General features: G+C 42.6%; 1 protein-coding gene across 1 annotated transcript in view; it reads left to right on the top strand.

Annotated features, from left to right (window-relative positions):
* Positions 1–839: 839 nt before the first annotated feature.
* The window catches only part of LOC108803088 (protein FAM63B-like), a 19390-nt gene continuing 5750 nt past the window's right edge, over positions 840–14479 (top strand). The window contains exons 1-3 of the mRNA XM_018574927.1: positions 840–854; positions 1108–1281; positions 9761–9940. Coding sequence (XP_018430429.1) covers positions 840–854; positions 1108–1281; positions 9761–9940 — 369 coding nt within the window. The remainder of the gene's footprint in view (positions 855–1107; positions 1282–9760; positions 9941–14479) is intronic.

Here is a 14479-nt window from a genome sequence, read left to right as displayed (position 1 = left end):
TTAACTTTTTAGCCTTATCTTTCCAAGAGCGCAGATTATTTCATCTAAATATATACTGTAGGTTGTTGTTTTTCAAATAAGCATGCAATACATGAAAAAGGGTTCCCACGACACTATACAATATTTCATATTTATCTGACGTAAGGAAATAAAAATGTTTACCACTTTTATTTTGGTCACCAACATAATAAAGAAAATATGTACAAACCACTATGCATGAACTAACTATAGTTCCAGAAAACATGTCTGTGGTTTCCAGTAGAGTAGTTAAACCTCAGTGTGACCTACTGACAAACTTTACAAAATGTAAAGAGGTTCTATAAAAAAAGGATGGCAAAACTTTTGTTTTAAGTATATTTCCACACTTGCTGCAAAATTTGGATAACGCCGGCTTCATATTTGTTACATGTTCCCATTAACACAGCATAAGTTAAGAAAACAAATTGCTGCTAACATTTTTAAGTGCTTTATACCTGTTTAAAAATCCAAGCGCCCACCCATCTCCCCCTTCCTTTGTAATGTTATGGAGGGGACCGTGGGAGGTTATGTTTACTCTAGTTAACCCCGTCTGTTCTGTGCTGGCAGATTTTATTATCAGTGGTAAACTAGATTTGAACACTGTCTATCTTAACAAAGGGTTAAAGACTTAGAGGCATTGTATGTTAATGAGAGACATTCAGTCTGTATTCTTGTATTGCATGCCCTAAGCCTCCTGAGATATCTTTGTTACACATACTTGGAGGCTGTGTCTCCCTGAGAGCCAAATACCTTCATAATTTGCTTTGCAACTTGTATACAAGTTATGACATCACAGGAAGTGGCTGCCAATTACAGAGAAGATGGCAGTGCAGAAGGTAAGACACATCGGGAGAAATTATGCAGTAAGGAGCACAGCGCTGATTTTATGGCCTTGTAAGAATCTTTTTTATTGTGTACAGAACCTTTTACTGAAGAGCTGTTAGGAAATTTTCATTGGGAGCCGCAAACTTCAATAATTCCTTGCTCCCTCCCAGTGATTGTGTTAGTCACCAATAGGGCTGACAAGTATTTTCTATTTTTTACATTACTTTCTTTGTTGATCATATACCTAATGTTGCTTATTTTTAGGAACTGCTGTACGTGCTTGTCACAGACCAGGGATTTCTTACAGAAGAAAACATTGTCTGGGAAAGTTTACACAATGTGGATGGAGATGGAAACTTTTGTGATTCAGATTTCCACTTAAGACCTCCATCCGATCCAGAGACTGTATACCAAGGGCAGCAAGATCAAATTGATCAGGTAAGTCAAAGGTGCAGTAAGCTCAAAACACTTTTGTGCAAATTTGTGCCTAGGTCACAGAGATATGTGTAAAAGATGTACGTATGTATAAAGCAATGTGTAAACTATAGTAACAAACCAAATTTCACCCTTTACTGATCTGCATATAATAAACTGGAATGTGGTTGGTAGGTATTACAGCATTTTGTCCATTACCATTTCTCTTTACACTATTATATTGAATAATCCTCCTTGAATAAAGTTCCACAACTAGAATACTTTAAAAGAAGGCTTGTCTGTGTGCATCTTTCTGAGGCATCACAAACTTGCTGCAGCTGGTCATAAATCAGAATGGAGCTTTCATTTGTCCTGCAGAAAGAATGTGTTTTAGTCCTGTAGGACCCAAAGCATGACCTTTGTTTGTTTACTATAACTACAATTATGAATGAATGAGGGTGATGTAGATCACTCCCATTCATTCATAATTGAGGATATAGTTAACATACCATATCCTCAATTATGTACACACAATCAGCGATCACTGATCACTGAGTGTGTGTACCTTGCTTTTCTCTCTGACACGCTGTCACAGGAGGCTGATCGAGCACTGTAGAGAGGAAAGCCCAGCCTCCTGTGACAGCGCTGTCTCAGCCCCCACACCGCTCTGCCGGACTTTGATAGGCGGCTGAGCGGTGTGGGAGGAGAGACGCTGGCCGCTCACAGTGCAATCGTCCTGCAGCGCTCGACCGGCTGTCACTTTCTTTTCTCCCCGCTGGAACACAGAGCAGCACCCAGCGCGGAGGAAAGAAAGCAGGAATGCGTCGATGTATCGGCCGAAACATGGCTCTTTCGGCATTATGTCAAAAGTGCCATTTTCGGCCGATATGTTTCGGCGGCCGATATATCGGTGCATCCCTAATGACCCATATGTACTGATTAGATTAATCTACAGAGGAATGAGGGTGCTTGTCCACTCCCATTTGCTGTGTAGAAAAGCAGAATTTTTAGCCTGGATTAAAATAAACCCGGGGACGATGCCTTCCTGATTGAACCGGGCCATGAGTTCCTAAGAGCAGACGTTTTAACCACAGTCTATCTTATTAGAATTAGGGAAACTGAGATTTTGATTTTGTTTTTGAAGGTGTATACTCTGGCGCTGCCTTCCTTAATATTTTTTAATACTTAGTGAGCCACTGACTTGAAACAAGTATATACTTACCTGGCTTTGATCATCTTTTGTGCTTGGTCAATGGCTCACTGTACTGTCTTTCTAAAACAAGTTGGCAATGGCAGCTCACATACTTATTTCCTGACAGATCCTTTAAAGCGTATCTAAACTCAAAAGCAAAAATGTTAAATATTGCATCTTACCAATGGAAAGGTACGACCGTAATCCAGGCATATTATGGAAGGATGATTTTGTAGGATAAGGTGTTCAAATCTTGTATGTTCCTCAGGGGCATTTATGAAGATCTGATCACAATAGGTGTTGGGTTTGAGACTTTGTCTCCCATCGAATACTACACCTAGTCTGTGGATATGATCTGAGTTATCTGAAGCATTGTGTTCCTCAGACACAGAGTTGGATGTGCCTCATGGGCTTGAACTGTAAGAAAGAACCACCAAGGAGAGCTGTTGTGCAGTGTTGAGATGCAAAATGCAGAGTCTGGGTATTTGGTAAGGAAATATGGCTCCCTCGCTCTCTCTCTCTCTCTCCTGGCTGGCTCTCATTGCTCTCTCTCCTGGCTGTCTCTCCTTGCTCTCTCCTGGCTGTCTCTCCTTGCTCTCTCTCCTGGCTGTCTCTCCTTTCTCTCTCCCCTGGCTGTCTCTCCTTGCTCTCTCCTCTGGCTGTCCCTCCTTGCTCTCTCTCCTGGCTGTCTCTCCTTGCTCTCTCCCCTGGCTGTCTCTCCTTGCTCTCTCCTCTGGCTGTCTCTCCTTGCTCTCTCTCCTGGCTGTCTTTGCTCTCTCTCCTGTCTGTCTCTCCTCGCTCTCTCTCCTGACTCACCTGGCTGTATTTTGCAACAGGCTGTGTAAACTAATATTCCCTGATGTAATACATAGCACTTCAACCACCAGTATCCACCAGAAAGGTGTCAGGGAGGTTAGCTCAGCAGACTCAGGCTAATAGCTAATTATGTGTGAACAGCTAAATAAATATACCAAAATGGAATAAAGGGGTCGCCATTCACACCCTTCGTGATCTACCAGCATCAGCTTTGAGAGCTACTGCTAGATCACAATCTACCTAATGGGCACCCCTGTATTACGGTATACGTGTATGACATAGCAGAGATGTATGGTAGGACCCATTTGTATTTATCCACCCTCTCTCTTGGGTCATCTATATCATTTTCTAAACCAAGGAAGAGGTTAAAATTAAATAAAAACTCATAAAACATAGCTACGGGGCCCTCGACAGGTGTTCAATCTCAGGCAGCGTTTTCCTATTTAATCAAAGAGTTTTAACAGAATCTCAACAGGGCTCTTTATTATGTTTTTATTTCCACAATCAAGTAGAAAATTCTATTTGATTTTTGCCATTAGCATGGGTACCCTACTGATGTGAGCAGTGATTGAGTACTGTTGTCATATCACTGCCATGTCTTGCAGCAGAGTTTATGAGACTTTAATACATTATTTATCAGTTCTGTGACAACTGCTGATGGCTTAGGCACCCTATAATTACTTGTTGTCATATTTTCAGCTTTGAGCTGAAGTTTTAAAGCTTTGAAAAGTACAGCAGTTGGTTTTTACCTCATATGTCTTATTAATGTAGAAAGCATTCTTGATATATGGAATTAATAGCTGCTTTGTTTGAGCCATTGGTAATATACTTTGGTTGTTCTTTTTATGCATGTCCATCTATTTTGTCTTTGATATTCTGCCATTATTTGAAGATACTGAAGTGTATGTAAACAGGTTTCAGAAAAAGTGGGAGATAAAATGGTGGATGAGGGCTATAATGAAGGGGTTAAAGTGTATGTATAGCCCCACAATTTTTTGACTAGAGTTGGCGGTAGGTTTATACCCTGCCAGATAATTTTTCATGTCTGTGTTCCATTGGGAAGATTTCTTTACCCTTTGGGTCCCAGAGACACAACAGGAAGTGCAAGGCAATCTCCCAAAAGAGGGGAATTTCCCATTTAGACAATTGGCACTGGAAACAAGTGACTTTATTGGAGGATTTCCCCCTCTCTTGCTATTGTGGTAAAAAATTTTATTTTCCATCACTTTCTGTCTTGGTGACAGCAGAGACTGCAATGAAACCAATATAACTACACCAAGCCACAGTTGTGTATGCAGATTCAGTTTAAGCCTTCTGATATTGGTGCTAGTTATAGCACACACAGTAAATAATTATAAGGTTTACATATCTAAAGAAGTTGGGTACAGAAGTGGGAAAACTATGTTACAAAAAGTAGCAATCCTTTCACGAAGCCACACAGCCACAGAACACACTGCTGACCCCTGCATTGATGGTCATGTGGCATCATTCCTGGATCTGACCACCTTACGGTGATATAATTGCTTGAAGCAGTGATAAATTCCCACCTGTTTCCAAATAATACAGACGGGACGAAAGAAGAAAAGTTCATTATTAGGGTTTACGGATATAATATGCTTATGTATTTAGATACAATATTTGAAACGGTCGTGAAACTTAACATCACTTTGTTGCTGAATGAGTGGCTATGTGTGTTCAGCTTAACTATCAAATTCATTTAAAGGAGAATTATAGGGTGAGTGAAATTCCCCATAATTAGGGGAGCATCACTGAAGCTGTCACATGTCGGCTCTATTGATCCGGAAGTGAGCGAACACATACCGCTGATTGCTGAGTTCCCGATATTCTCCCTGCAGAGAGCGGTGACCGTCCGTCAGCACTCTCCGCAGCGATCCCCCCCCCTCTCCGTTCCTCTACCACTGACTTGAGGGACTGACAGGCACAGCTGGTTCCAGCTCTAGCCACTTCAGAAGGGTGGTCTTTTTAAAAAGCAGATTACTACTTCTTCACATTCTTTGGGGTCCTTAGGTGACAGACCCCTGATGTCTCCATAAAGAGGACCTGTCACATCTTATTTGGTATTAGTTTGCTTGTTAGCCACCACGTATACGCACATTCAAACGCAAACACGCGTCGGTTGTGCCTATGTGCAAAAAAATAAAATTGCGCAACATATGCCACACAGCCAACATATTGCTGCGAACATCGGAGTGAGAGCAATGACTCTAGGGCCATCAGTCACTGATAATAAACTGATGAGCGGTAAAAGCTTTTAAAACATTGCCTATGGGAAAATTAGGGTATTGTAGTTCTTTTTTGCAGTTTCAGGGGCGCACACAGTTTTAAGACTTGACATGTTTGGTATCTATTTACCCAACGTGACACCATCTTTTATAATTTACCAAAAAAGTGGGTATTACATTTTGTTTGTGTGCACTAAATTAAATTTTAGTGTATTTTATCCTAAAAATACTGGTTTGATAAACATGCGAAAATACCGTGCAACATCAAAAATTGCAACTAGCATTTTTTTTGTTCTACAGGGCCTCTGCTTTCAGAAAATATATAATTGCTTGAGGGTTTTAAACTGTTTTCTAGCGAAAGATTCAGATTTTATCATGTGTGTGCAACTATTAAAAAATTGCTCCAGACAGCAAGTGGCTGGAGAGACAGAGGCAGCTGTCAATCAGGTGGTGGGGTGGATCATGACAGTATTGTCAGGATCTGTCCTGGCTGCAGCGAGGCTCTGCGGTGTCGGCATCTATAGAATGAGTTTTGGGTCACAGGAGGACATAGAATAGGTCCTCCTGTGATCCTAAAGAGAACTATGGCCAAAAAAAGGTTGGCCCTTAGTTCTCTTTTAAAGTAGTTTGGCTGGTAATAACACTTTATTCAGCTGCTAGGAATATTGTTTAACTCTTGTACCCTCTGCCATAGACATGAATTGATACCTCATGTTCACTGTGTGCTGTGAGTGTAATGAGCACTTACATGCTGCCTATCTTTCATTTTGTAATTAAACAACATACTCTGACAGTATACTAATAGATAGCAATTGCTTCGTACAGAAATGCTGGGATTTTAGGGATGGGATGTATCTGAAGTTTCACATCTAGGGCTGCAATCAATGGTTATTTTTATGATTGATTAATTGGGCAATTATTTTTTCGATTAATTTAAAATCAAATACACAAATGTAGTGTTACAAACAAAGTTTACTTCAAAATAAAACGGCATGCACAATTTTGTGCAATCACACGGCATTGCGGTACCGTGCATTCCAGTGTGGGCGATCACACTGTGGGTGGGAGGCGCGTTTGGGGTGCCATTGAAATTAATGGCACTGCAAGCGCACCTCCAGCAGCAGAATTTGTCAGGCCGAAACTGAAAATGACCTTTTTTTCCCCCACATTTTCATAATTTTTAATTTTTTTATAATTGTGTTGTATGCACATGGCGCTTGAATCGCTTCAGCCAGGGAATGACAGCTGATAGTGGCAAGATTCCACAGACGGCAGCTAAATGTAAATACTGCAGGTAGTGGACTGGTGCAATAGCTAGCCTGCTATTGGCCATTTCAAAGTGCAATAGCAGGCTGACTATTGCACCCTCCCACTGCTTGCTGTGCCCTCCTCTCAGCGTGGTGGACAGAGCTAGGTAATCCAACCAATCATTCGATAATGAGAATAGTTGACAACTATTCTCATAATCGGTTCTTACTGATTAATAGATTAGCTGGTGGCAGCCCTAGTCACATCATGGATAATTGAAGCCACACCTAGGCGACAGTGTTTTTGCATGTTTTTCACGTTTTTTGTCTAGCGTATTTGCCTGTTTTTACGTGCACCGATGCAGGTTTGCCAAGTGTTTTGAGGTGTTTTAACCCCTTCGTGACGGGAGACGTACACTGTACGTCCCGCCACGAAGTGCCCAAATGACTCATTACGTACACTGTACGTGATGAGTTATTTGCTGCTCTACAATGGTGGTAATCTCTGAGAATGAGCGGTTACCATTCATTAATGGATGCCTTTTTTAGCTGTGCTGTTTTTGTAAAAAATACTACAAATCAAAACTGGGGAAAAAGTGTTTTCTTTAAGTTTTTACTCCCTTTTTAAATATTTTATTTGTCCTAAGTGAGGCATTGGGTACACATATGTGATCTATATAGCCAGGGCCGGCCGGCCGGGAGCTTTACATTCAAGCGATTGGGCGTCTCGAGAGACACTCGTTCGTTTGTATTAGCAGCTGCCACTGCCGGTCCCGATGCGGCCGGGACCGGCACGGCTCTGTGGCAGGAGATCAAAGGGAGATCAGAATACGATCTCCCTTTGATCTTCTCTCAGTCCCCAAATGCAGGAAGTGATGTATGTTGCATCACTTCCTGCATTCAGTGTCATTTTCCAGCTACAGAAGCTGATGAAGCCGATCTCGGCTTCATCAGCTTCTCTGGGGGTCCCTAGGTGACATTAGTGACATTAGTCTTTGCCTAGGTGACATTAGTCTTTGAGAACCCTGATGTCTCCATAAAGAGGACCTGTCATGTAAATTGGCTATCACATGGGGGGCCATGTAATAGCAATAAAGTTGTGTGTCAAAAAAAGTAATGCAAAAATTAAAGAATCATAAAAATAAATCAATAAAGAAGCATAAAAAAATGAAAACATAATAATCGATTATAATCGATTATGTCGATTAGTTGTTGCAGCCCTAAAATAAATAAATAAAAGTCTGTGCCCCCCACATACTCGGGCAGATATGGTGCGGGTGAGCCTACGTGCGAAAACGACGATTGCGCCTATTGTGCCGCACATGTTACATATCGCCGCAAACGTTGGAGTGAGAGCAATAATTTTAGGGCCATTAATCACTGATAACACTAAACTGATAAGCAGTAAAAGCGCTTTAAGTGTCGCCTATGGGCGTTTTTTTTGCGATTTTAGTGGGCGCACGCAATTTTAAGGCTTGACATGTTTGGTTTCTATTTACCCGACGTGCCCCCGTCTTTTATGTTTTACCAAAAATATGGGTAAGAATAAATGTTTTATAACATAACGTATGGAAACTTTGTTTTTGTTTTTTACATTTACGGTACTTTTTTCTTTATATAGTAAAAAAAAAATAACCCACCCCCACCCCCGAAGTGGTTATATACCTCCAAAAGAAAGCTCCATCTGTCCCCAAATTTTTTTAACATAAATTGCAAGGCTTTAGTCCGGTTATGCTGACTGGTGAGACACCCTAAGGGCCTGTTCACACGACGTCCGTTTTCTGTGCTGACCTGATCCGTACGCTCCTGCACTAAAAATGCATCCCAATGTATCCCTATGTGTTTTATGAGCTACAGTTCTCACGTGCGCAGTCCGTTACGACAAAAATATACTGCATGTCACATTTTGTACGGTCAGGAAACAGACTGGAAACGCAAAACGTGTCAAAAATGCATCAAAAACGCACTGCACTGCAGCTAACATACTGACAGCCCCACTCCAGCAACAAAACAAAACAAAAATTCACACAGCAAAAATGTCAAAAGTGCGTCAGTCATTTACGAACAGAAACGAAAAACAAGCTCAGCCATGAAGGGGTTAAAACGCGTTTTTACACGCTTGTTCAGCTGGTAGATTGTGCTTGTGAGAAAATGCGCACAAAATGTGCATAAACACTGCACGTTTACAGGCATTTCCATTGAGGTTTATGGGGCAAAAAGCACAGAAATTTGCAGAAAAGTAGTTCATGTTCCTTTTCTAGTGACAAGTGTTCTGGTACAAGTGACTGAACGCTCAGGTTTGAACAGGGGCCATAGAAAACAATGGGATTCCTTGTGTTTAGCGTTTCATTGCTTTCAGCTATAAAACTTCTAGTTGTGAGTGGGTACTTAGGGTTAGTGTGTGTTGATGCTCAACATCACCATAGAATGCAGTGGTTTCTGAGGGACACCTAAATACACTGCTCTCAGGAATCGGCAGACAATTGCAGTAAACTGTATGTCTGGGCAAAAACAAACCTATGCAGTACATCTTCATTAAATGTAAAGTAAATGTTGCACATCCATCACCAATCACGTCTTCCAGAGATGCAAATCCTCATTCACTGTGAATGACACCACCAACTGCCAAAAGAAAAAACGAACAAAGGGAGATTATCACTGAATGACATGTAAATAAAGGGGAGTTGTAAAGCCAGTGTTGTCAGGTCCAGTTTTGGCCAATGACATCACTGATTTGTTATAAAACTGAGGCATGCTGGGAGCGGGTAGACATCTATCAGGCTGGTCATTGCTTTTTGTTTCCCTCTATAAGAAAAGAATTTAAAGGGAGTACAAAGCCCAGTTTTTCATATGGTATAGGGAAACCCACTGCTTTTTGTACACAATAGCATTATTGACATGCATGTAGAACAGCTTAGTGTGGAGAAGTCACGGATGGTTGTCAAACAGGCTCATTACCTTTGGATGTTTCTTGCAGGAGTTCTCACAGGCTGTGTCTTTCCTAGGATTATCTGATGGCACTATCACTACAACAGGAACAGCAGAACCAAGATATCGACTGGGAGCAAATACCAGAAGGCATCAGTGACCTGGAGCTGGCCAAAAAACTTCAGGAGGAAGAGGACAGGAGAGCCTCACAGTATTATCAGGAACAGGAGCAGGCAGAAGCTTCTGCTCCTCCACAGGTACTTTTCCAGTTTTTTTTTAACTCAAAAGTGAAACACCACCTTTTTAGTGATAAATGCACTATAAACAAACTCATTTTTGCCAATATAAGTTGCTTCCTTATTTTTGTCATTTTTCCCCTGAGATTTTCTTCTCTAATGCCCTCTTGTTTGTAGAAATGGGAGAAATAGGAAAGAAATCTTAAGCTTACCACACACTTGACACTCTCTCTGTGCAATCCTCTTTTAGATCTGCCTGCAGTTTTGTAGTAGTGCAAGGACCTGCTTTATTGAATACAGATTGGATACTTAAGATAAACTATCATATAGTTTTGGTTGGCAAATCTAAAGGACATTGTACAAAGATTGTAAATACTTATTGTAATTTGTGTGATGAGCTTTAATCTCATCTAAAGTTTTCTCCCATTTTATTTTCTATGGAGTGTGCAAACAATGTCTGCTAGTGAGCTCTAAGGTATTTGACTTGTGTAGTTAGCCCCAGTGTAATCTCTGTGATTCCCCACCTTTTTGGGTTTTTAAAGCAGGGCTTTTAGGGAAGGACACCAATGAAGTGTAGCTTTAAAACACTTCTCGGAGCTCTTCTTCTTCTCCCTTTTTTTTTTTTTTAACAGGGTTAAATTCACCACTCGTACACCGATCAGCCATAACATTATGAACACAGACAGGTGAAGTGAATAAGATTGATTATCTTGTTACAATGGCAAGCAAGCAAATAGGATACATTAGGCAGCAAATTAACATTTTGTCCTTGAAGGTGCTGTGTTGGAAGCAGGAATAGTGACTTTGACAAGGGCCTAATTGTGATAGCTAGACGACTGGGTAAGAACAACTTCAAAACTGCAGCTCTTATTGGTTGTTCCCAGTCTGAAATGGTCAGGACCTGCCAAAAGGAGTCCAAGGAAGGAAAACATGGGAGGTCAAAGCTCATTGATTGACGTGAGGAGCGAAGGCTGGCCTGTGTAGTACGATTCAATAGAAGAACTACTGTAGCTCAGATTGCTGAAAAAGGTAATGCTGGTTCCAATAGAACAAGTATCTGAACACATAGAACAGCACAGTTTGTTGCATAAGGGGCTAAGTAGTCGCAGACTGGTCAGGGTGCCCATGCTGACCCGTGTCCACTGCAAAAAGTGTCTACAACGGGCACATGAACATCAGAACTGGACCACACAGCAATGGAAGAATGTGGCCTGTTTCGATGAATCACATGTTCTCTTACATCATGTGGATGGCAGAGTGCATGTGTGTTGCTTACCTTGGAAAGAGATGGCACCAGGATGCACTATGGCAAGAAGGCAACCCGGTGGAGGCAGTGTGCTGGGAATACTTACGTCCTGCCATTCATGAGGATGTTACTTTGACATGTACCACCTACCTGAACATTGTTGCTGACCAAGTACACTCTTTCATGGAAATGGTATTTCTCTGATTGCAGTGGCCTCCTTAGCAGGATAAGCCACTCTGCAACACTGCCAAAATGGTTTACAAATGGTTTATGGAACACAGTGGGTTTGAGGTGTTGACTTGGCCTCCAAATCTCAATCGAATTGAGCATCTGTGGGATGTTCTGGAAAAACAAGTCCGATCCATGGAAGCCTCACCTTACAACTTTCAGGACTTAAAGGATATGCTCCTGATGGCTTGTTGCCAGATACCACAGTATATCGTCAGTGGTCTAGTGGAGACCATTTGTTGCATAAAGGTATAAACTACATAATCATATACCATTGGTGGATGGGGCAACTCCGTATTGTAGATGCCTTTACAGAGTAAGTATCGTCTATGCATATTTGTAGGCTAAAAAAAACTAATAGATTTCAGTAAATGAGAGCAGAAGTTCAGAAGGTATCCTACACTGTGAGTGAATGTGCTTCAGTCCAGGCTGCCCACATTTGTTAACATTTATTGGGGCAATTACAGCCTAGATAGGTGAGTTTGTGTAGGGGTAGCGCTTTATTGGTAGCAGCTTTCCACATAGAATTCTAGTCGGAGAGTTTCCATGTAAGAAGAATGGTCAGCCTGACATAGTAGATAGCATTATTATTATTATTATTATTACATAGTATTTATATAGCGCTGAGGAGTTAGAATTGTAGGTGACACTGAAGGAGCACGTAGATTTTTTTAAAATTCTTTATTTATACAACAGCACTTATGAGATACAGTCAAACATATAAAAGTCAGAGGATAAATTGTTACATACAATCATCAAAATGGCATCCGTCAGGGCCACCGCCCCCATGGGGGTTCTGACATAAATCAAACATACATCTATTAGATATACAGTAATACCTTGGTTTACAAGTAACTTGGTTTGAGAGCGTTTTGCAAGACAAGCAAACATTTCTGAAAAATTTTGCTTTGATATACAAGCAAATGTCTTGCAAGAAGAGCAAAATTTTGTAGAAAAGCACCACCTGAATAAGGCTGTAGCAGTGCGAGCGATGAGTCTGTTTAACGACAACGCAATGTCACATTGGATAGATTCCTTGTTAAGGTTTCACGAAATGAAAAAGATTCCATTGAGTCAAGAGATAGCAGTGATTCCGTTAGTGATAGTGAAAGTCGTCCTACGCAATAATCCTCCTCCCTCTTGTCCCTCTCACACCGGCCACAAAAGGTACCGGTAATTGGTTTATTTTTCTTTATATTTTATACGTTATTATATTACAGTACAGTATTGTAATCATTTTATATGAATATTTTTGGGATGTGGAACGAATCATCTGAATTTCCATTATTTCCTATGGGGAAATTCGCTTTGATATACAAGCGCTTTGGATTACAAGCATGCTTCCGGAACGAATTATGCTCGTAAACCAAGGTATTACTGTATCTCCAACACGGAGACGAGAGCCTATTAATCTGTCATCGGTGGACCTCCCTGCCTCAGTGCCATATAAACAAGGAGACGTCATTGCGGTTTGTAAACGTACAATCACATATCTAAATTCAAGTGGGGAGATCGGTGTGGCCAGCTGTGCCAATCACCAGTTTTCTAGGGGACAAAAGGGAAGACAGATGGGAGAGTTCTAGGGAGGGAGGGGATGGGATAGATCCAGGTGCTAAGAAGGAACAGGAAGAGTTAGGAGAAAAAGGGAGAGAAGGGAGAAAGAGAGTAGGGCACCTCTGCAGTCTCAGTTCAGGAGGCTCAAGTATTCCGGGGAGGACGAGAATTCGTCCCACTCAAACCAAGTATAGCGAAATCGAGTCCCCGTTCCCTTTAGGGAGCTGGTTAGGTCCTCCATCTGCCTGATGTCACTGATCCTGCTGAGCCACAGCTTTACGGTGGGAGGAGAGACCTGTTTCCACAAGGCCAGGATACATGCTCTAGCCGCATTAACAAGGTGGATCACCAAGGACCGTTTGTAGCTCCGTAGAGAGCCAGCGGCAAGGTGAAGTAGATAAAATGAGGGGACCTTGGGGATGTCGGAGATCGAGAACCTCTGAGTGATGGAGTGGACTTTGGACCAAAACTCTTGAAGCGATGGACAGGACCAGAAAATGTGGAACATGCCCGCAGGGGAGGAGCCGCATCTCCAGCAGCAGTCACTGGAGTCAGGAAATATCTTGTGCAACCTACTGGGAGTACAGTACCAGCGGGTAAGTATTTTGTACCCTGATTCCTGATATCGATTGCTTATAGAGGACTTCAGGGATAGCTGCAAGATTTTTGAGGTGTCATTGGGAGAAAAGGTAAGTCCCAGATCCCTCTCCCATGCTGCCATAAATGGCAAAGGAAGATCACAGTCCGGGGCTAGGAGCAACTGATAGCACAGCGAGAGGGCTCTGGGTAAGTGTCCCAGGGAGGTGCACTCCTGCTCGAAAGTTGTGAGAGAGCGTGTCAAGAGTAGGAAGAGTAGTGAGGAAGTGGGTAAGTTGAAAATGCCGCCAGAAGCCCAGTGGGGCCAGGGTGGGATCCCTGTCCATGTCGGAGCATGTCGGCCAGCCCGGTCCCTGAATAAAATGAAGTGCCCTAAACCTTTCCTTTGGGCCCGGTTGTACGAACCCAGGGTCCTCCTCGCTTGACACCCCGATACAGGCAAGGAGCATGTATAAACGTTAGCAAACAATAGTGGTGCACCCCGCATAATTGGTTAGGAGGGGGCGACCATCAAGGGCCCCCAACCGGCAGGTGAAACTGCCCAACCGATTGGCAAAACCCCCTCAGGTGGACCCCGCCACAGAGCACCGGGAAGTCCCTTCCAGGGGAACCTCACCGCCTGACTTCCAGATACCGGCAGGGAACAGGAGTAAACAGTTGCAAACAATAGTGGTGCACCCCGCATAATTGGTTAGGAGGGGGCGACCATCAAGGGCCCCCAACCGGCAGGTGAAACTGCCCAACCGATTGGCAAAACCCCCTCAGGTGGACCCCGCCACAGAGCACCGGGAAGTCCCTTCCAGGGGAACCTCACCGCCTGACTTCCAGATACCGGCAGGGAACAGGAGTAAACAGTTGCAAACAATGGTGGCGCACCGCGCAGGAGTGTCTGGACGGAGCGACCATCAAGGGCCCCCCACAGGCCGGTGAATAAT

This window comes from Nanorana parkeri, unplaced genomic scaffold (genome assembly GCF_000935625.1).
Source record: "Nanorana parkeri isolate BGI_ZX_2015 unplaced genomic scaffold, ASM93562v1 scaffold3379, whole genome shotgun sequence".
Taxonomy (NCBI): domain Eukaryota; kingdom Metazoa; phylum Chordata; class Amphibia; order Anura; family Dicroglossidae; genus Nanorana; species Nanorana parkeri.
Note: the sequence above shows the minus strand (reverse complement) of the source record. Positions and strands in the feature narration are given on the sequence as shown.